The sequence below is a fragment of the Alligator sinensis genome, unplaced genomic scaffold, assembly GCF_000455745.1.
Source record: "Alligator sinensis unplaced genomic scaffold, ASM45574v1 scaffold1343_1, whole genome shotgun sequence".
Classification (NCBI taxonomy): domain Eukaryota; kingdom Metazoa; phylum Chordata; order Crocodylia; family Alligatoridae; genus Alligator; species Alligator sinensis.
In genome coordinates, this window is record NW_005842810.1 from 88,981 (window position 1) to 113,233 (window position 24,253).

At 42.9% G+C, this 24,253-nt stretch overlaps 1 protein-coding gene across 9 annotated transcripts in view; it reads left to right on the forward strand.

Moving 5' to 3' along the window:
- The window catches only part of FAM184A (family with sequence similarity 184 member A), a 189,913-nt gene that overhangs the window by 88,339 nt on the left and 77,321 nt on the right, over positions 1-24,253 (forward strand). For all 9 annotated transcript variants that reach the window (XR_003091708.1, XR_003091710.1, XR_003091709.1 and 6 more), the window contains one exon: positions 606-756. Coding sequence is in view for 6 of the 9 variants with exons in the window: in XM_025191337.1 (XP_025047122.1) it covers positions 606-756 (151 nt within the window). In the remaining 3 variants the exon portion in view is untranslated. The remainder of the gene's footprint in view (positions 1-605; positions 757-24,253) is intronic.

Below are 24,253 nucleotides of genomic sequence, written 5' to 3' on the forward strand. Positions count from 1 at the left end.
ACCGCGGGGGTGGCAGGGAATGGGCCCAGACCCAAATGGGGGGAGGGGGGAATAGGCCCGGATTTGGGGGGGGAGGAGAGGAGACAGGATGGGGGAGCAGGGCCAGACCTGAAGTGGGGGTGGGTGCCAGGCAGGGGCCTCTTCTCGCCCCCCCCCCCAGTTATTCTTGATTGGCAGTTGGCTAGTTTTCTATAATTGGCTAAGCATTTCAATTGTTTTTCCTATTTCTCATTTTTATTAGCTGCTTACAGATGTTAAAAAACTCTAAAAAAATATCACTGTACTTTAAAATTGGCACGTCCCCGCACCGAGCACAGCACATGCCCAGAAGAGGCATCGCATTAATTAGACCCGGCTCGCCCAACACCTGTATAGATTGGGGCTTTTTTGGGGCTTTTAGCTAATAACTGATTGAATCAGCTTTAGACAAAAGCGCCAAAAAGCCTCGCTAAAGCGCCTGCTGCAGAGCCTGGTTGAACTAATGCTCTGCTTCTTTTGGTAAAGTGTGTTTGGGAGGGTGTTGGTTGTTTGTTTTCTAAAGTCTGTAAACAGCCATTGTTATAAAAGGCCAGGTTATATTGTAATTCTGTTACTTTTTCTTTCAGACAGGAATGTACTAAACTTCGTGAGGAGCTGAGGCTTCAGCATGAAGAGGATAAAAAGGCAGCCATGACTCAGCTCTTGCAACTGAAAGAACGTGAAAAAAATGCTGCCAGAGACGGATGGCAAAAGAAAGTGGAAGATCTTTTAGACCAGGTAAGCAGAATGGCTAGTTTAGAATCAGAGAGGCTGTTGCAGTTTAGTAGCAGAAGGTTCATTAATAGCATGAAGTCCAAGTTAAACTTGTCTCTGACTTAATTTGTATTAGAATAACTCACTGCAGATTAATTAGTATTGAAAGGTTTTGAGGAATGTAAAATTACCTTAAAGTAAGATGAATAAGCATACTCTTGTTCATTGTTCTATAGAATGTGAGTGATATCTTTTTTATTCAATTCTTTGGCACTCTTTTCTATCTATTGTGAGCCTTTCTGTTTCTTTTCTCATGTTCCCTAATTCAAGTATTTACATGCCTTCTGTTACTTAGTTGGCTAATTGTTGGGAGGTATAACATGTGTTTACACAGATGATTCTGTAAAATATATTAAAACAGTCAGAAATTTCTAAGCAACTGTATTACCACCCATTTATTATAGCTGTGTCTTGTCCTAAAGGTAGGAAACACTATTTGAATCTCTCAGGTCATGTCTACACTACAGACTTGCCATGCCAGGCAGTAATGCCCTTAAACATGTTTTCTGCTCCACCTATACTAATCCACAACCTTAAGCAGTGTAGCCATTTTTGCAATGGCAACATCAGCAGTCCCTTGACACAAGGATGACAGTCTTTCAGTAGATAGGGAAGTTTGTAAAGGCACCAGCCACTGTTAACTGGTACTAGCAGTTACCTGGCAGTGCTCATTAGCTTGTCAAATGTGAACCATGCAAATGTGGCTACGCTGCTCTTGTTTAGGGTGGAAGCATACTCTGTGTAAGCTCTGGCCAGGCACTGTTTGCAGTGTAGCCATGGCTTCAGCTATTACCTTGGGTAACTTTGACTGATGCTGATTTTTTAATAATAAGTACTGTTTGTGTTCTCTTTCTGTGACAAGCTCTATTATAAATACTTCTCTCCCTGTTAAGTCATTTAATAAAATTCTTTGTTATGTTTTCTCAAAAAGCCAGTAGGGAACAGTGTTGGGTTGAAGACAGGATAGAAGAGAGAGTTATTTTTCTAATGCAGTGGCTAGCAACTGTTTCAAGTCACAGGGTGGAACAACCCAGCTCTGGTCCTGTACAGGCCGGTTATGGCACATCAGCAGCAGGGAGGCTTTCCCTGTGCCCACAACAGGGCCAGACAGCTGGGAGCTGCACCCACACCACTGCCACTTTTCCTAACCCCTGGCTCCTTGGCTTGGGTGTGGGCACAGCTTCCAGGTGGTAGGGAGCTGCACTGGGGCTAGGTAGATGGAAGCTGTGCCCATGCTCCTGCTGCTTCTACATCTCAGCTGAGGCAGGGGAAGTGCAGTTTTGGGGGAAGCAAGGGAATGGGGGAAGAAACAGTGGTGACAAGGGTGCATCTGGAAGTTGCCCAGTCCTGGTGCAGCTTCTGTTTGCTTAGCCCTTGAACAGGCATAGGCAAAGCCTTCAGGCTCTGCAGGCTATATCTGGTCCATGAGCCATATGTTGCTGACCCCCATTCAAATGGAAATAAAGAGTTTTTTTCAGAAATGGTTAAGTAGACACTCAGTATTTTAGTGTACTATGAAATGTCTTCACCTTGCTTTCAGCTTTGAGAGGTCAACTAATAGAGTGCACATCTTTAGCCACACAATTTATCCAGGAGGCATAAGTTAGTATTTCCTCATCTAATTATATATTAGATGGGAAGCTGAAGTATGAAAAATCCTATCATATGTAATCATAAAGGTGAAGGCTTTTGAAAAAATCTTTCCCAAATTATCTGTATAGCATGAACTTAAAAGAACTTCTACTTGTCTCATTTTCCCTTTTTCCCAAAACTCATTTACTGCCTTTTCTTCATTCTGTAAATGGTTATTGTCTCTAAGGAAGAGTAACTTTAAAGGAATATGTTAGCCAAAATGCCTCAAGCAGCTCTTAGTATGTGTGAAAAAATACTAAAATTGGTTTCCTAACAAACTGTGTTGTGATAAAGCTGGCCTAGTTTCCTGAAATGTAAAAATCCCATTTTGTAACTGTTTGATAAAGGGAGAAATGAGCATGCACTACTTGTCATTTTTATTTATGAATAACATTTTGGAACAGAGAAATCCAGAAAAAAATACAGTAATGGAAAAAGAGGTTATTTCCAAGGGACAAAAAGAATTGTGGCTGTAGGAGACCATTTGAGTGTGTAAAAAAGTGTCAAACTCTTGCACTTATTTCCTTCTGCCAAACGAGACAAAGTAAGTTATGCCATGCTATAACAGGTTATAGAGATAGAGGACTAATTAGAATCTAAAGCAAAAGGCACTTTCGGTCTTACTTCACTTGCTCCTTTTTCATTAGTGGATTCTTGTCTGACATTAATTGCACAAAGTTGATTTTTCCAGGGTTTTTATAGACAGTGATCTGCTCTCATAGGCTTAGTTTTTCAACATAAGCATTCCAATTTTTTTTTATTCCTGGTTCTGACAGATTTGCTTTAGCTTTCTGCTTCCACTACTCTTATCTTTATCTTTCAAAGGATTAAGTTTATTCGTCTTGTTGCTCTGGGATGAGCAAAGGGATTTTGCTATAGCTCTTTATTTGTAGCTCTCGCCTACCTCCCCTCCCCCCCCGATTCTGTACCTCTTCCTATACTTCTAGTAATCACCTGCTTGTCGCAGTCTGAGGAGTTGAGTTCAATAAAATGGGGCAGGAGATGGATGGTGAGTGATATTGATCACTTTAAGTTCATTTTATTTTGGGATTGAAGGTGAACCTACTTTATTTAATGTGACATTAAGATGCCAGTGATAATTCTAATCAGTCCCTGTTTGATAAGTAATCAAATTTTAATTTAAACTACATATTTCATACTTCTAGTAGCTAATTGTATGATAGTGTGGTCCTCAGGAAATATCTGTTCATACCTGACTGATCTTATTTCTAAGTGATGACAGCATTTCTGAATCTATTTATAAGTCCTTTTCAGAGATAGTGAGATTTTGGTCCCTAGCCTTCGAAAGAAAGGAAGTTGTTTGAACAGAGATTTAGGTCATTCACGGCTACTTTGTCTTCTCCTGCCTTAATTGTATTCAGTTTAGCTTTGGAAATAATACTGCTGTTTTTATAAACATTAAGGGACCTCATTTGTTTTGAGGCCTCTGCTCAAATCTTGCATTATAAAGGTCTCTTTGAGAAGATATAATGTTAGTTACTGCCACTTGAAGCTGCATCCAGCTTGAGCTTATAAAAGTTTCAAAGAAATATGGCTGCCTTGAAAAATGCAGATTCTTCAAACCCACAAAGTCTTACATAGAATACTTTTATTCATTTTGACTGTTGTATATTCAGCAGACCTCCTAACTGAAAAAGGAAAATTATTGCTAACCTGTAGGAGCTGCCAGCTTGTCACAAGACACTGACTGATGATCACATGCCCTAGTGTAATTTAGATTATTTTTATACATCGATGCAGATTATACTGGAATATATAATGGACATCTTATTGCATAACTCACACTGTCAGCTGCAATTATTGTGCCTTGGCTACTTGGCAGGGGAGCAATAACTTGTTCGCCTTAAGTAAATGGCTACCCTGGGATAAACTGCAAGCACAATTATCTCAACCAGTGCAGCCTATTTCTTCACTGTGGCTTTTTTTTTCCTGATTATTTCTGTAGAGAGAGGTAGTTAGCTGTCTTAGTCTGAAGTCAGGCAGGGGGTAGGGCGGAATGATGTGTTAGAGACTTACTGTTTCATAAAATTTCATAGGTTACAGCCCACTTTGTCAGAAGCAATGCCATTCATAAACTGTTGTTTATGAAAGCTTATGCCTCTCTGAACCAGTTAGTCTCTAAGGTGCTAGCCTAGTACGCTTCATGCTTGATTATTTTAGTGATAGCTCTCGACTGGATCATGTGAAATTATCCCAGATTATGAGTATGCACCATCCATCCACTAGATTTTTACACTGTCATAGTACTAATCATACCAAAGTAAACTAGTTATTCTAGTTCATCCAAGCTCACAGGCCTTCCTATGGAGAGCAGTGGGCCTTGATCCTACTGTGAGATTCAGATAAATCATAGTATGATGTTGCTGGTAAAAATTATAACAGTGTTTCTACTGTGCTATAATTTAGAAATGCATTTGGACTACTGCCCTTTCCTTATTTATTCCTCTATGAGACAAACATGCTATGTCACTTGGGATCTTAAATGTACTCCCCATAAATGTGGACCACCAGTGGCTGTATTTGAGAATCTCTTCTGATTCTGACATAAACCAGCCTAGTTTGAATCTGTGGGGTGAGTCTGCCTCTTTGGGACTTGATGTGGAGATTATGGGACCTTCATTCTGAAGTTTGGTGAATCCTTACCAGTAACAGCCACATGTAATGATAACTTGAAATACATAGAAGGAATAAAATCTTTTCTCTACAAGAAGACCCACAAGCTGCTGAACTGGTAGAAGAAAACATCTGATCCTTCAATGTACTCTACATTAATGAAAAAGAAAACATACTAGCTTGATATAGAAACAAAGAGAAAAAACCTAGGAAATAGAGTATTCACTCATAGGCATACAAAATGACAGGCCAAAGAATCAGAATTCCTTTAGTGGATTGTTTTGCCTCAGGTGCTAACAGAAAAACTGTGTGGAGTTTTTCTTCAAGACAAAGGCACACAGAAGCAGGGACAGTGCATACTCTTAGAACTGGCTGTTGGACCTTTGTACAACTATACATTTATTTCTCCCCTGAAAAAGAATCTGACTCTTGAATACTCTATCCACAAAATTCATTTCTTGGATATCACCATGAAAATTCACAATGGCCATGTTGCCACCACAGTACTGGTGCGCCGATACATCGGTCCCATATCAGATCGGCACCTATATAAGGAAAATCGACAGTATCGGCAATCAGCATTTGTGGCTGATGTGGCTGATAAATGCCACGTGCCCTTTTTTTTTCATGGTGGGGTTTGTTTGTTTTTTACCCCTGGATATCTTTCTGAATTAAAAAACCTGTGGAGAACACCAGACTGTGGTATGTCGTACTGCAAAGGTGTTTGCGGCACCATGTACTGCATGACCACGCTCGTCTGGACATGGCCTGCAAGTCTATTCACAACATCTAACAAAGTAATCTGTAGTCTACAAAAGCTAAAGACTTTCTCACTGATCTAGTCTTTAAGGTGCCACCCTGCTCTGACTTCTGAAAAAGAAAGTAATGTCATAGGAATACTCTTCTCGTGCATTTGGGGATGAGATTTGCAGATCTGACCTAGATATGCATTTTGGTTTTACCGTCATTTTCACAAATTCTCAACTTTATAACTCAGAAGCCAGTTACCAGTGTGATTCTTCATTTCTTCTGTTTTAACACTCTGTAATAGCATTTAGTTTGGTGGCTGAGACACTTTTCTGGAAGTTGGGAAGTATCTTCTCAAATGTCTTCAGTTGGAGGAGGAGGAGCCTGAACCCCTGTCTTGCACATACTGTAGAGTGTTCATATCCTTGTGCTTTGGGGTAGATTGACATGTCCACCTTCTGCAGTTTTGTGAATTTATCTCTTGATTTGCATTGCTTTCCTGTCAAATAACCTAGATGAATCGTTGAGTGTAGACCTTTTTTTAATAGTAAATAATGGGATAATTGAGAAGTGTTGTATACACCCTGCTTTTGTCTCATACATACGTAAGTTGTGCAGCATATGGGACAATTTGGATAAAAAAATTGCTATTAGGAGTCATGCATCTAGATAGCCTCTACTTGGGTTTCTGTAGGATGGACTATGACCCATGCTCTAGCCCATCACTGTTGTCATAATGAGATGTAGTTGAAATTAGTTTCTTTCACAGCAAGTTCAGTGATATGCAATACAATGGGAAATTCTAACAGGATCTATTAAGTGTGGATAATTGAACACAATGGCATAGGAAAATCCTTATGACCAAGGATCTGGGTTTTCCATTTGCCACAGAAAAACACGGTAAAACATGGATTTTCTCTTGTTAAGGCAAAAACACATGGGAAACAGCAAGTTTTCTTTTGCAAGCTGGCAGAGTTTCAGCCTGCAAGTAGTACAAGAACAAGTAGTACGAGAGCAGCTCCCTGAAGGTAAGTCTGGCATAGTGGGAGGGGATTGAGGTAGGGAGGGAGGGATTTGGGCAGGGCTGGGAGCTCTGCCCAGCTGGGGTGGTGGCAGTGTAGAGTTGTGCCCCCCTCACTGCTGCCGGGTGGTCAGGGAGAGCCTCGCCATGGAGGCACAGGGCTCCTGGCAGTAGCACTAATCCTCCCCACCCTGCTTCATTCTGCCCTGCCACACCGGGTCACATCTGCTGGGCCGCAGAGGCCCCCTGGGCGGAGAGTAGCAGGGCAGAGATCCCTGAACCCCTACAGGCAGCAGCCAGGGCTCAGGCACTGCTGCTGGGGGTGGAGCTGTGGACCCAGGTCCCTGTCCCTGTAATCCTGGAAGCTCAGGGTCCCCTCTGGCAGGGCTGAAGGGTGTGGGGGGCTGTGGGTGGGGAATGAGGGACACCAGAAGGCTGTGAGTCAGGAATGAGGGGCCCCAGCAGGGCTGGTGGGCTGTGGATTGGGTGTGAGGGGCACCAGCAGGGCTGTGAGGGCTGTGGGTCAGGTGTGAGGGGCACCAGTGGGGCTGTGGGTGGGGAGTGAGGGGCACTAGCAGGGGCAGGGGGGTGTAGGTCCTGAGTGAGGGACACTGGCACGGCCAGGGGGCTGCCGCTTAGGAGTGAGGGACAATGGCATGGGCAGGGCACCAGTATATCAGGGCTGCTCAGTGCCGCAAATCAGTGGCAGGGGCAGCCACAACTGGACCCACGGCCTGGTGAGCAGAGGGGGCAGGGGGAGCTCTGACTTTTCATGTTAAAATACCCAAAATCAAACGCCAAAATGTATAGGTACTTAGAACTGATTTATTATAGTGATTGAGGCACGAGTAGGCTTCCAAATTGCTTTAAAATTGTAAATATATCAATAAAACATTGTGTTCAATGGATATCTATCTATATAGTGGCATTTCCTTTTAGTCACAGAAAAACACAGATTCGGGGGGGTTTAATGAGAGAATCATTTAAAAGGAATTTGCAAATTTTAAACAAAGAAAACCAGGATCCCTGTTTATGACAAAGGAAGCGGTACACAGTAAAAGGCTTAATTTAAACTGTTTATACATCCTGACAAGCTCTGAATTATCTGTAACCTTGGGAGAAAGTCCTGAACATTATTTTAGGCAGCTCAGTTAAGAGGTCTGCTCAGTTGAAACAGTCAAAGTTAATAAAATGCTTTGACATAATACGGAAAAGGGTATAATGTGGAGAATATTGTAATGGTGTTTTATAACTCCTTCAACACATCTTCACCCCAAACTGCATTAAATCTTTTTAGAAAACGCAAATCAGAAAGAAAAGCTAGAGTAGTACAACAGTTGATTAGTTGATTTCATGTCCTTGTGCAAGGTATTTAGTAGAATTCATAGATTCGATGGAATCTGAGAGGCTGCACCGTGAGCGCTTCTGCTATGGCTCTAAACTTGTGACCTTTGGGCTGTCAGCTGTGCACCTTAGCACCCAGACCACCCAGCCCCTAGTATATTGTATGAAGTAAAACATATATAATTAAATGCTATTGTGTATTGATATTTACAGTGTCCTAGTAAAAGAATAAACCAATAACTTTAAGTGGCAACAATTTTATAAGAGGAAATATTTTTTAACCAAATATAATAACATCTATAAAAATTACTGGCACATATTACAAGTTCTTTGAAACTTCTTATCATCATGTAAAGCATCAGTTATATGCTACTATAAGATGTAAGTGCTGCAGTAGATGGATCATCAGTTGATGATGAAGTCTCTTATTCCTTCCGCTACATTGTGGGATGATACAAAGGAAACATAGTAGAATGAAGGTGTCTTTTCTGTGAATTGTGCAAAATACACTGATTCTAATCCAGGTGAGAGTTTGTTTTTTTCCATAGAAAAAAAGTACTCGTAGTACTCATAGAGAATTTAAAAGATCATTTTTCCCCATCTTTTTTATAAATGGAATTTTTGTTTTTCATTAGGTTTTGCTTTTTTCTTACGTATTTTACTATTGGAAAAGTTCCCTCAATTGAGAAAATAAGAGAAGTGTTACTTGTTTTCCTTCTAGAAATATTTGTGTGTCCTCTGTCTCTATTTTCTGTTGATGTATTGCACAACCATATAGTCTGGGCAGAACTTAAGTTGACAGGTAAGATGTAACTCTCTTTTTTATATCTCTGTTCTGTTGTTAATTAATTATTCATTCTATAACAACCACATTATCTGACTGCCACTTAATATAGTAGGAGAATCGTATGTTTAATCTATTCCAGATAACAAAATTGATTCTCACCTTCACTATTTATCAGTCAAACAGATGTACCAATGAGATGATAGAAATGTTTGTACCAGCTTGTTTTACTCTCTCATAAAGTTCCAAGCCATCCTATTGCCAAACAGTGTACAGGCTTCCCTCACTTTATGCTGTACATGCGTTCCTGGAAAATGGTGCATAACTCAAATTTGCATAAAGGGAACTCACTCTAGAGTTTCCATACATACATGTTTTCCCAGACATGTCCTCTTTTTTGGCCCCTTGTTTCCTTCTCCTGTCCATTTTCAATATGGCCACCTCTATGTAGAACTACAGTCCCAGAATACCTAGCACAGCATGTGCGCTATCAGGAGCTGAGTTTGTGATGTAGCTTTGCTCCACTGGTGGGAGCAGGGGGAGGGTGATCAGAGGCAGCTGGGAGCAGAGCACAGAGCATCGGGAGTGAGGGGTACCAGCAGGGCTGGGGGTGTAGGAGGCTGCAGGTTGGGAGTGAGGGGCACCAGCAGGGCTGGGGGAGCAGGGGGCTGCAGGTCAGGAGTGAGGTGCACTGATAGGGCTGGGGTCAGTGGATCGGGAGTGGGGCAGCAGCAGGGCTGGGAGGGGGACTGTGGCTTGTCAGTGAGGGGACAACAGGGGCAGGGCACCAGAGGGGCAGGGGCAGGGCACTGCCCCCACACCATCATATTCTCCCTGCCCTGCCCCCCCTCAGATGTCCTCTTTTTTGGACCTGGAAATGTGGTAGCCCTACGCCACTTTACAATATAACAACTAGGGATACATTCCAAGACCTCAACTGTACTGACCCCTAGACCCATTTCTATGTTTTCAACCTGGAGGGATGTGGGCAGTGGGGTCCCCCAGGGCTTAGTCCTCAGGCCCGCACTGTTCAACATCTTCATCAGCAACTTGGAGAAGGGGGTGAAAAGCACCTTGTTTAAATTTGTACATGACACTAAGATGTGGGGAGAAGTGGGCATGCTGGAGGAGAGGGACAGTCTGCAACTAGATCTGGACAGGTTACAGGGGTGGGCAGATGAGAACAGGATGGATTTCAATACTGACAAGTGCAAGGTATTGCACCTGGGGAGGAAGAACCAGTAGCATACCTACAGGCTGGGGAACTCCCTTCTTGTCAGCACAGAGATAGAAGAGGATCTTGGTGTCATTATTGATTCCAAAATGAACATGGGCCGCCAATGTGGGGACGCGGTCAGGAAGGCTAACCGCACCTTGTCATGCATCCACAGATGCATCACGAGCAGGTCCAAAGAGGTGATCCTCCCCCTCTATGCAACACTGGTCAGGCCGTAGTTGGAGTACTGTGTCCAGTTCTGGGCACCGCACTTCAGGAGAGATGTGGCCAGCATCGTGAGGGTCTAGAGGAAGGCCACTCACATGATCAGGGGGCAGGAAGGCAGGCCCTATGAGTGGAGGCTAAGGGACCCAAACCTGTTCAGCCTCCACAAGAGAAGGCTGAGAGGGGATCTGATGGCCATCTACAAACTGACCAAGGGGGACCAGCGGGCTATGGGAGAGTCCCTGTTCCCCCAAGTACTACCGGGAGTAACGATGAATAATGGCCATAAGTTGACTGAGAGTAGATTCAGGCTAGATATCAGGAAGCACTACTTCACAGTCAGGGCGGCTAGGATCTGGAACCAACTTCCAAGGAAAGTGGTGCTCGCTCCTACCCTGGGGATCTTCAAGAGGAGGCTAAATAATCACCTAGCCGGGGTCATTTGACCCCAGCATTCTTTCCTGCCATGGCAGGGGGTCGGACTTGATGATCTGCTCAGGTCCCTTCCGATGCTACCAGCGATGAAACTATGAAACACCGATCGCGTAAGAGTGAATTTACTTCGCATATAACGAATTTTTGGTATAGGGTCATTGCATAAGAACAAATTTACACATACAGGACCTGCATAAAGCAAGGGAAACCTGTAATATGACTTTTATCTTTATAGTTTCATTGAATTGTATCTTAACCATGACAAAAAAGAGAAAAATGTCAAAAGTGTGACTATGGATTAAAATTCACAGCATATGACAAAGTTAGGTGTCTACTGTCAGTTTATTTTGCTCTTCATTTTGGAGGTGGAGAAGGGTCCTTGCTTCTAGGACTTTGTCTATTTGAAAGACTTGGTGGAGGATTCAGACTCATCAGGGAGCCTGTCCACATTAAAATTCAGGGGGAAGTCTTGAACTAGTGCCTTTATTGTTAAGCACAAATTGTGATAAGCATGTGTATTTTGACAAGATTTAAGCATTTTCTTTTGATTTAGCCTATATTCAAATTATTTCTCATACTGCTGTGATCAAAGCATTGCAAACTAACCCACAGGTTCTGAACCAGTCTTAAGAGATCACCCATTTGTTAACAGATCCATAGAAAATTAAAATAAGATTGGGAACAAAGTGTGAGAGTGGTGCTGGGGCTGGGCAGAGGGTCCTTGAAAAGAGTTACAATGGCAAGGAGAGGGACAAATAAGACAAAAGCAAGCTTGGAAGTCACTAGTCTCCCCTAGATCCTGTGGGATTTCTCTTCCTTTAAGGAAAAAGTGGGACGGATGGTGTGCAATGAAAATGCAGTGAAAATGTTGGATAGCGTATCTGAAAAGGACTTTTTGATTAGGAGTAGGTCCAAGGGGAATTAGATTCTCATTTCTGTAAAATGTTGCCTCCTTCTCTAGAAAGAGTAGATGTTTTAAAATATTACAGTTCTAATAAATAAGACTAATTATGGTTTAGATTATTTGCTGTCTGATGGACAACCAAAACAGTTTTCAGGAGGGAACCTCTGCATGCAGTCTCTTTTCATCATCACAGCTTCTTCTCACTCTGCTCCATTTCTCTGAAGCAATGCCATGGACACTCCTGAGGGCTTGTCAACAAGGGAAAGTTATTGCAAATTAAGCTATGGTGTAAATTTACAGCACACAGACTACACAATCACTTCCTATATCAGTTCTCCTAGCATGCCATGAAGGTGGAATGGAAAAAATGCCATTTTTTGAAATTTACTTTATGCTTATTGTGCACTAAGAATATCCTCAAAGGGAGTTATTTTGGAGTAAATAATGAGCTGTAAATTCATGCCTTCCACAGCCCCCCCTCCCCTCTCCAGTGTAGGTAATCCCTGAGTTCAGGGATTATATCGATGGAGGAAACAGGAGGAAGTTGGAGCAAGAATGAATGAGTCAGGGTTATGGAGCAACGGGGGCTGCATGTAAAATCAGCCACTTCTGCCTACAGACATGCATTATCTTTTTCCCTGAAACAGTTTTCTGCAGGTTCTTAGAGTTACACAGAGATAACCGGTGTCCAGTGGAGGAGTCTCCCAATAATATGATCCCAGTGGAGAAATGCTATCATAATTGAAGGACTGGTTGAAAAGTAGAGTAGCTGTAGAGAACGTGGTCTCCAGCAGATGCTGTGGAATCTTTGGTATTTCTGTCTAGGGAGGGTTGTATGCATATAGTTGAGTTACTTAAATATGTAGATACAGAAAACTCTATTTAAAAATAATTAACAGTCAGTGTAGAATGTCATCTTCAACCTAGCTATTTTTTTCCTTAGGGGTCATGCTACCAGGGACTCTTCCATTGATTCCCTCAGAGACTTGAACGAAGTCATGCCAGCTAAAAATATGCTCCCAAGTTCCATAACTTCCTCCTGTGATAGTCAATTTATATTCAGCTTGGTGGTTTTCTGATCCAGTAGTAGTTCTGTTACATGTTTGGCTGTCTAAGAATAAAGAGAGGTATTTAGCCATCTTAGTCTGAGTTCAGGCAGAAGGCAGGGTAGATATGTGCCTTATAGATTAATTAAAAGAGATGTTTAATGTAAGGAAGCAGAGGGTTTACTTCATCAGATGCTATGAATGGACTTCAGGAAGTAGAGATTAACACAGATCACACCATCACTGGATGAAGTAATATGGATTATAACATTCAGGGTTCATTTACCTGCACTTCTACTAATGTCATACATGCCATCACCTGCTTACAGTGCCCTTGGACTGCATTTAAGAATGACTGAATACCAGTCCTATATCAATTCCAGAAAGATGCACAAGCCTGAAGCAGAATTATTTAACCTGCCTGAATGTTTCCTGGACACTCTACCACAGACCTCAGAGTGGCTGTTCTTAGATGACAAAACTTTAAAAACAAATTTGAATGGGAAATTTCAGAACAAAAAATCATCCACAGAGTTAATTGTATTAAACAGGTCTAAATAAAGACTACAGTTTAGAGAAAGTCTGCTTATGTGACATTACCTGAATTAGTTTTTAGAATCCCTATCTCTCACAATAGCTTTTTTTTCCTCTCTCTCTAATCCACCTTGCCTCTCCCAGCAATGTCCCCTCCACCCCCCATTCCTACCTTTGGATTCCAATCACTGTTTTCTATTTAAAAGCTCTGCTTCCTGCAGTCCCTGTATGGTATCTGATGAAGTTAGCCCACAGAAGGAGGAACAAGGAGGAGGGGATGGAGCACCATTCTGTTTGCCCCAGTCCCCTCCCCCCCAGGTACATTGTCGAGTGTGGGGCCATGCTGTCCTAATCCTTTGGCCAAGCAGCACAGGGTTGCCTCTGCCTTGGCAAAAGATTCCAGAGGTCGATTCTGGCACCCTGTCATAGTTGGTGTCCAGGACTGATGCCCTGCTTGCCCACCCCTCTCCCCAACCTTCCATGTTACACTACTGGTATCTAGCACAACGTGTGTTACAGAAGTGTACAAGAAATGCTGAAAGAATAATCTGTCACCCATTAGTTTTGTCCTAAACTCCTAATAGTTAGAAATTAAAACATGAAGCTTCATATCCATTCTAAAAAAAGTTTCTGTTTTAGCATTATCTATTGTACTTCAGGACACTCTTTTAACTACTGGAGATTTTCACTATCTGTATTAAAATCCAGTCCCTTTTTGAATCTTGTTAAGTATTTTGGCTTTCAGAACATACTGGGTTAATAAATTCTATAGTATAACTATCAATTATGTGTGAGTTTTATTAGTTTTTATTTTGCTTCCTTTCCATGTCATTAAATGGCCCCTTTTTTCTTTTATTATGAAACCAGGAGAAAAGACCTGATCTGTCTTACATATACAGTTCCTAATTGTTTATACTTTTATCATATACCATCTGAGCCATCTCCCTTTCAAGAGAACCAGTCCAAATCTTTTTGTATGCAAGGTTTTTCTTTATCCATTTGTTGTCTTTTTCTGAACTATTGCAAATATACTTTAAAGGTGGAGTGACTATTTACTGCACACATTATTTCAGATGTGGTAGAACCACTAAAATATATATAATGACATTTTCTGTGGTAGTCTCCATTCCATTTGTTATAGACCTCAGTATTTTGTTTGCCTTCTTTGGCCCACACTGATGCCCACAGTGATAATGCTGTTAATTTAGAACCAGTAAGTTGAATCCTATATAATGTAATATTTTTCCCCTCTAGTGTGTTAATTATGTAACCATGGTGGCAACATTGTAAATTCACTCAGCTGCCTCCAAAGTATTCATGGTCCGTAATTAAAATACCTCTTACTATATTCTAAACTAACAGTATCTCAGGGGAAAAATTGAACTTTGTTGTGAACAGCCTAACTAAGCCCAACCTGCAGCTGTGGTCAAAGTAGCAAACAACCAAAATATTAGGATACAAAATGAATGGACCGGCAAATGATGGAGCATATATATCTCAATATATAAATCAATGACTTACTGTTATCTCTGTGGTAACCATGTCTTTGATTTGCTGCTTAAATGTTAATTGAGATGAAGATAGTTCAGGTGGAACATTTTAACTTCAGTGTATGTATTTTTTTATATAACTGGTTTCCCAAAAATTTCTAGCCACTCCTACTCAGGTAGTTTCCATGACAAGGATCCATGTAATGATTAACCTGACATGGACCAGACACATGCGCAGAACCAAAAGAAAAGTTCTGGGGCTCCACTTGAGGACTGCAGCCCCTTTCTGGATCTGTATATAAACTGTTTCCACCGCTGTGCCCACTCTGAGATTGCAAAAAAAATTTACATTACAGCCTCAGTCCTGCAGAATATAGAGCCATATTCAACCTTAAAAACAACCTGGATATTATCATACAACATGTTGAAAAAAGGGGTGCCACTATTGACATGGACAAAGCAGCATACATACAAGAAACAACTTTCCAAAATGGAGTTTTACAAACTCCTGACAGAGGACCCCCATGGCACAGTACCAGAAGAAAGTGAATGAGCTCTTTCAGGATCTACCTGGGGGAACACAGGAGAGGGTTACTGCTTCCACATCCCAGGAGTCCAGGTTTTGGGGTTTTATTTCTTACCCAAGATCCACAAGCCTGGCAACCCAGGATACCCCATTGTCTCTGGCATTGGCACTATCATGAAGGGAGTTTCTGGGTATGTTGACTATGTTCTGTTCCCTTATGCCACTTGAGCTGTCAGCTATTTAAAAGACACCAGCAATTTCTTAAAGAAAGTAGCCCCCACTGACAAGCTTCCAGCTAATACCGTATTAGCTATCATTGATATCACATCTCTCTATACATCAACACCCCCCATGAAGACTGATTACAAGCCATAAAGAACATTATTCCTGATGAAAAAAATGCTTCTGTTTCCATTACACTCTCCTGCTATGTCCTCACACAGTTACTCTGGGTTTGGAGACTCCCTATACCTACAACTGAATGCCACCTACCATGGGCACACATATGGCCCCCCAGTATGCCACCATATTTATGACTAATTTTGAAGTCCATTTCCTCTGTGTCTGCCTTTTCATCCCCTTGATCTACCTAATGTTAGTGATATCTTCATTGTATGGATGCATGGAAAGGAATCTCTAGAGACTTTTTCACCAGGACTTCAACATGTTTGTTTATGATTTGTGTGATGGCATAGGAAGCTTCTTAAGCAAGTTTACGGGCAACACAAGACTGGGAAGGATTGAGAATGCAGTGGAGGATGCAAGTGTAATTCAGAAGGATCTCAACAAATTGGAAAGTTGGGTTAGAGCTAACAGGAGGAAGTTTGATGTGGACAAATGCAAGGTGCTTCACTTTGGAAGGAATAATCAAAACTATAAATATAAGACGGGTGATACCTGGCTGGATGGCAGCACTATGGACAAGCACTTGGGAGTCTTGGTAGACCACAGACTCTGTGTAAGTCTGTAGTGTGATGCAGCCACACAAAAGACAAATATGGTTTTGGAATGCATTAGTAGAAGCATTAGGTGCAAGTCATGGGAGGTGACAGCACTGATTAGGCCTCATCTGGCATACTGTGTGCAGTTCTGGGCTCCACATTTTAAAAAGGACATGGGAAAAGTTAGAGTCCAAAGGCAGGCAACAAAGATGATAAAGGGCTTGGAAAGCAAGTCATAGGAGGAAAGGCTGAAAGAGCAAGGCATGTTCAGCTTACGGAAAAAGCACTTGAGAGGACAAGATAGCACTCTCCAAATAACTGAGGGGCTACCATCAAGAAGAGGGAAAGCACCTTTTCTGTCTTGCTGTAGAGAGGAGGACATGGACCAATGGCTTGAAGTTGCAGCAAAGTAAGTTTAGATTGGATATCCAGAAAAACTTCTTCACTGTTAGAATAGTGAGACGGTGGAATAAGGAAGCTGTGGACTCTCCATCACTGGACGTGTTCAAGAAGAGGTTGGGCATCCACTGGTCAGAGATGATCTAGGTGTAACTGTGCCTGTGTTGTACCATAGGTATTTCCCATGCTTCTGGGATTTTCTGGTTGCTCCCCTCCTTGCTATATGTGTGAGGGTGTCTTTAACCTTTCCCAAAGGCATTGGGTATTGGATACAGCCAAGGCTGGAGACTTTGATTGGGATGTGCCAATGCTGCTGTTGGGAGCAAAGCCAGAGGCTCCTGGCTAAAGGGTCTTGCCCCTCTGCTAAGGTGAGACCAACTGCCATATTTGGAGTCGGGAAGGAATTTTACCCCATGGTCAGATTGGTATGGACTGTAGGGAGTTTTGCCTTTGTAGCGAGGCTGTGACCCTCTACCTTAGACCTCTTAAGCATGTATTGTGACAACATTTTAGAGATGCAGTGGTTGGCTGCCATGGTTCCACTGCTCTATCTGTGGCAAGATAGGGTGTTCAGTCTATGTTGCATCAGGGTTGAGAGTAGTTTTATTTCGAGTTTAGATGATGGTTTCCATGGGATGGTTTGGATAGGGCTGATCCTGCCTCAGGCAGTGGTTTGGACTAAATGACCTCTGGAGCTCCTTTCAAGCCCTATTTCCCTATGACTCTGAGTTTAACAGCTTCCACCCCTCCATCAAACTAACTCGGGACTACTCCACCTAACAAATTCATTTTTTACACACTACTGTGAAGGTTTGCAATGACCACATCATCACCACATTGTATCAGAAACCAGCTGACCACCATAGCTACCTTCATGCCACAAGTTTTCGTCCTAAGTGCATCACTAGATCCATCATATACAACCAAGCTCTTGTATACCATGTTTCCTCTGATCCCATTAATCGGGATGCATACCTTAAGGATCTGGAGCAGGGATTCCTACAGATACAATACAATCCCACTCAAATCAACAAAGCCACACTCTGTCACCTACAGCCTCTGGCTTGAGCACCTGAGATGCATCATTAATGAGCACCAATCCCTCTTGGAAAAGGATGACTATCTCAAAGCAGTCTTGGGGAATAGATCGGTTCTGACTTACAGACAGCCCCCAACCTCAGATGATGTCTCTTAAGCAACAAGTTACCTAACACCCAGTCTCACCGAGGCATCAGGTCTTTCAACAAATGCAGATGCCTTCTGTGTCCCAACATCAATACAGACCACATCATCACTGGACCAAATAACATGGATAATAACCCCTGAGATACATTTACTTACAATTCTACCAATGTCATATACACCATCACCTGCTTATAGTGTCCCTCTGCTGTCTGCATTGGACAGACTGGGTGATCCCTGTAGGAAAGACTAAATGGACACTAATCCCCTGTAGGAAAACACACAGGCCTGTGGCAGAGTGCTTTATCCTCTCTGCTATTCCTTTGCTGACCTGAGGGTAATTGCAGAATAAGAAATCATATACAGACTGGATTTATTAAGTATGGTTTATACAGGGCCTAGGGATTCTTATCCCATTACCTGGATTAGCTTTTATGACTCTCTGTCTGTCTCTCCCTTCTGCTTTTGTATTCCTATTTCTCTCTCCTTATACACAGCTTTGTATGCATCCTTTCACAGCCTCTTCAGCCTATGAAAGCTTGTGCTATATAAAATCTATTTGGGTTAGTAATACAAGGTCAAATCTACCCTGCTTTCTACTTGACTTCAGTCTCACATGGCTAGCTATATCTCTTTGGTCACTTTGTTGCCATGCTAGACCTGCCACTGTAAGTCACCTAAGCACTTAGTGAGAGGAAGTGTATGCAGTGCCCTATGGGCTGGAAATAGTCACCCAGAGATAAATGCATCTAGTGGGAGGTAGCAGTGGCATCAGGGATATGTCTGCATTGCAGTCTGCAGTTCAGTGCAGAGTTACTGAAGCTGGCTTCTTAGCAGAGTGGATTAGACTGAGCAGAGGTCTGTGCTGCCATGACTAGATCACTTCTGGTATCAGAGCTATCTTGTGTATCTCTGCACTGTGCTTAGCTCTGCAGTGTTGTCATACCCAAAGAGAGCAGCATAATGCTGCATCTTGGCACAGATACTGTAGAACTGCTTCTTGCTCATACCCCTAAAAGGCAATATCCTCTATAGTTGCACATACATCCCATTTACCAGAAAGAAGGTATCCAGTGAAAAAAATCCTCTGAAAAAATAGTCCTTTCAGAGAGTTTGAGCAGCCTGCTAAGGGAGAAGTGCCTAAAAGGCAGAGAGGACTTTATCCAAAAACTATATAGACCAGGTCCCAATATTAGCAGCAAGAGCCATTGCAAACTTTCAGCCAACCAAGCAGGATCATTCAAGCAGGACAATCCAGCCTGGATAAAACAGAAAACAGGCCCCTAGGATACCTGTAGATGAGCTTGTTCGGGTTCTAATTAGAACGCTCCAGTATCACCTCATTGCCATGCGTATTAAGCTGCCCTGTATTTTAAAATGTCCATGGGGGTGCTTTAACTAAACCTCATCAAATGAGCTTTAGTTATAGTACCCTTGAGGCCATTTTGAAACACAGGGGGTCTTAATGCATGTGACAGTGGGCACATCTACATGTGCACCCAACTGCCCAGTTATTACTTTGCAGTTATTTAGTAAGTAACTTTAGCAAGTATGAAATGACTGCACAGTAACCACCATTACTGCGCAGTCCCAGTGGCGCATGGGTTGTTCCTGACTCTACTGTGCAATAACAATGAACTACTGCATTGTAGCATCAGCCTCACATTTCATGTCTGCCAATGCTACATTGCCATAGCAACAGGCTACTTTGCCATAGTTTATCGCTACAGTGACATAGCGTCTCATGTAGACATGCCCAGTGAGCCATTTTAATTAAAGTAGCTGTCCAGGAACTGCTCTAATTAAAACGACCCTCCCCCCACCTCCAAGCACATGGATAGGCAACCCCAGAGACAAATCTTTGGAAGGAAAAGAGGTTAAGAAGATTAACAGCTTCTGTGAATCAAACTAAGAACAACTTTGTCTAGCCAGGTAGATCACAAGAGTCAGTAAGTATTAAATAGCTAATGATCTTAAATAGAGGCAGATTTCCATTCTTCAGTCACCCAGGTACCATCTGGAATAAATGAGTATCAAAACCCATCACAGCATGACAGGAGAGAGAGAAAACAAGGGACCTCCTGGCCAGAAGTCAAATGCAGCATCTGCTGAGCAAACCAGAGGTAGGTCAATGATCCTCTAGCTCTGTCACCTAATGGAAAGTACAGTAGAGCAGGTAACAAGCAATTATAACCCTTGCAAAAAAAACTGGTACATGTGTTTCTGAATCTTGACTTTGCATAATTAGGGAAGGATTCCCAACATACCTGCCAATGCCACAAGACTGAGACCATTTTTTAGCAATTAAAACCCATCCTAGAAGAAAGGCCCCACAGCTTCTTTGCCCTGCCCTTCCCCTTCAAATTCTTCATCATGTATTGCTCAGATCCTCCCTAGAATTGCTCTTAAGTCCTAGATGTGCCCCATCACAATTCATGGGGTATTTCTATCTGCCAGGAAACCAGCAAGAAGGAATTACTTTTGGTCCAAATGATTTGTCTGGAAGATGTCCAGTGAAATATTTTTTGACATCTGCAAGGTGTATGAGCACCACCATCAAACCTAATAATAGAAATGGCATTGGCATGGTTCAACAAACAGGAAAATTCTAGCACCCACAGCAAGGAAGAGGCTAATTAGTCAACAGCTTAAGAGGTAAAAAAAAAAAATGGTCTGAGATTCAGAGTATATTACATTTTAAGCAGAGGGTATTCATGACAGATACCTCTATGTACTGTGAAGCTGGGACTAAGACCTCCATGAACTTTTAAAGTATGAAGGGTATGTTTATACCAAAGCATCAGTATGTCTGTACTAGGATATTACTAAGTACACCCTGTTCGCCTTTTCCCACTTGTAAACTCCAGGTGTGGAAATACACTGGTGAGGTCACTCTGGGATCATCTCAGTGACATTTTTCAAGCACAAGGAAACAGGTTTTGTGAGCAGCTGCCAGGGAATACCCAGCATGGCCTTACTGACACATTTTTGGGTTTACAAGTGTGCAAGTAGAAGCAGGTGTTTAAAGCACTCTTGGAAGTGTCCTGGCTAAAAGCATTGTAATACAATGTGGAATATAAGCAACTGTCTAAATCCAGAAAGCTAGTGTGATCCATAAATAGTCATAGTCAACTTTATTGAAATCTTTCCCAATCTTACAAAGTATGTTGCCAATAAAAATAGATTAAGAATAAGTTATCAGAAATGTAGCAGGTAGGGGGATAGTAAATATTTCCATGTATGGAATCTAATTATTGGAGGATTATTTTAAATTTCCCCTACCCCGCTACTGATGAGGGGGGCAATAATGGAGCAGGCAGTGGGGAAGGTAGTAGGGGGGGGCACATGGTAGGGTAGGCGGGGGACAGGAAGGGTGGCACGTGGTGGAGTAGGTGGCAAGCAGGTAGCAAGGGGGCAGGCAGTGGAGGGAGCAGTAACTCTTACCCCCACCAAAAAAAGATTCATGTGCTGCAAGGGGACAGGCAATAGGGGGCAAGGTGGTAGGGGGTAGGCAGTGGGGCAGTGCTACCTGTCCAAACCCTCCCCTTTTTTTTTAATTTAATTTATATCCAAGGCCAAATTAGCCAAACCTAATTCCAAATCCAAGAGTCCAGAACCCCATAATTGGCCCTACTACCAGCAAACATCCTCCACCTGCACCTGGGACTTTAGATGTTTCCAAAACCTTTGGTGGGCATCCTACTTGCAGGTCCAAGCCCAGAGACTTGGAGTTTGGATGCCCCTGAGCTTTGCTTGCCCTCTGACATTAGGCCCTCGGAGCAAGCAAGAGAGGAGGCTCCCATTTCCATAAACTGGGCTTGAAAGCCATTGCACCTCGGCAGGTACTGAGCCACACCAGAAAAGCAGTTCTCCTGGGGCGCGGTTCAGGAAAACTGCTTTCTTGGACACAGATACGTGGTATTTCCCCTGCCAGGTTAAGAAGCCACTACGCTTGTCCTGAGCCTTCAAGAGACTGATAAACCCCAACCCCTATTTTCCCTCATTCTGCTTGCCCCCCCTGTCTCAGGCCCCAAATCCCCCTTCCCCTCTCCCCCTCCTCCCCCCACATCTGCCCCTCTCCACATAACTTCACCTCCCACAGCTTCAGGTTCCTTCTCCACCTTCCTCTCGTCATCCCCTCCCCCCCCAAAATATCCCTACACCCTGCCTGCTCCTCTAGCCCTCCCCACTTACCTTTACTCCCACTGTCTGACTCCATCTCTGCTGCAGCCTGGGGCACTGAGCACAGCTCCAGTCCACCCTATAGCAGCACCATGGTGCCAGCTCTGTTGCTACAGGGCTGGGCTGGAGCACATGATCCTTGCTCCAGACTGTAGCAAGGATGGAGCCTGCCATTGTGGAGTAAAGATAAGGGGGAACGTGACAGGGGGAGAACTAGTGCGGTAGGGGAGAAGGAGATAGGGTGCTGCAAGGGCTTGAGGCTGCAGGGGAGGAGTGGCGAGGGGTGCAGAGGAAGCAGGGGCCTGGGTTAGGGGCCACAGACACAGCAGCTGCCTGCCCTCTGCCACCTCATACCCTATTGTAAAGCAAGGGGCTTTACCCCCATGTTTAATCGGGGGGGGGGGAACCTCATCTTCTAATTTGAGTAAATCGGCAGTCCCTCAACTGATATGCTAAGGACTTGAATGGGATCTTGTAATTGGAAAAGAAGATGGTAATAGGTCTCCTGTTATGCAGATCACAGAAGTCTCCCTTCTTGGGCAGTGAGGTAATTGCTGCCCTGCAACAACTAAGGGGAAGCTCCTTCTTCTGGACACACTCTGATAACACCAGCAGAAAGTCAGGACCAAAAATGTGTATTAAGTTCAGCCCCTCTTTACTGGGAGCTTTCTTCAGTAGAGAGCTGCTGGGCTCTGAAAGAGTTCCTGAAAGAAAACGGGCATCCAGATGTTGCAGCTTCTTGTCAGACAGAACAACCCCTAGTGCAGCCCCTTTATAGCCAGCATGTCACAGGCCTTAAGCAACTACAAAACACTGCAGGAGGAAACAGCTGCTTTCCAAATCTCTGCAGCTTCAGCTGTCAGACAAACATGGGGCCTCAAGAGACAGTGGATCTGCTGACGTTCTGAAGTCTCTCTCTCTCCAAACCAAAAAAAATACCTCTTGGGAGCTTTAGTGTTATGCCCTCTTAGGAAAATTGATGCTTTCTTTTCCAGCAAGCACCCCAGAAGCTGTATCCTCTGTAAACGTCTGCTGAATCTATGTCAGATTTCTACCACAGAGTCAGTGTGAAGGTCCAAGATGTCCTATTCCAAGGCACTCATAGCATTGTCCAAGGGCAGCATAGCGGTCTATCGCCTGATTTCAGGACAGATTGTTTTTTGACCTTTTCACTGCCCCACTTCTTGTCCAAGGAACTCAGCTACCAACACTCATAGAGTTCTGTAAACCTATACTGAAGGTGGGGATTCAGCAGTATGGGGAATAGGAAAATAAAAGTAAGTGGTAGACATAGACATTCTAACATAATCTACAAATAGGAAGGTAGAGATATCTAAAAACTCTTAACCATTTTAATAACAATCCTAGCTAGATCTGCCTCCTCAAATTGCTTCTTAACTCCATCTCTTTTTCTGCTCACTCCACAAAGTAGTGCTCTTTCAGGCTCCAGGCCTGAGTTCTGTCTAGTCATAGGTAGAGGACTTCTCTTAGGATGCTAGGCTGTGAGCAATAGTAGATTGTCAAGGGTGAGGGGTCTTGTGATATTTCTGCCTCCTCCTCTTTATTTCATGGGAAATAAGCCCCAGCCACTCAATCCTATTCAGTCTACATCCAAGTCTAGCAATTAGTGTAGACAACTTAGAGCAATTTTGAGTGCATACCCTATTATTGCTCTCAGGCTTGGTGTTCCAACACTGTTCTTGGCCTGAGCACACATTTCAAGAAAGCCTAGTGTAAGCTATATATGCTGCATAATTGCTGAGCTTGAATTCATTTACAGCAAGAGCTACCTGGGAGGATTTATTTCTCAGCAGTGGTCCTGGACTCAGCAATATAGACATGGCTTTTAAAACCACGTAAATCTGGCATAAGAACAAACTGAAATGCCTTGTATCGGGGTTATAACAGTCCAGGGGTGTTTATTTGAATGACAAAAACTAACTTCTTATAGTGGAAGAGAGAAAATGGCAGGTTCTACTGTGAATGAACTAGAGGGATTGTTAATAGGGGAAGAACTTCAGTGGCAGAAATAGAAAAGGGGAAATAGAGGCCTTTTGAAACAAGCAATGTCTAACCTGTTCTTGGGCTAGGAAAAACACTGTTAATTTGTTTACAGTGACATATTTTATGTTAGTATAGTCAATAACTTGACCTACTCAGCAGCACACCTTCTGTACAGGGAGATGGCAGGCATGCACTGTACCTGAGGTCTGCTGAAC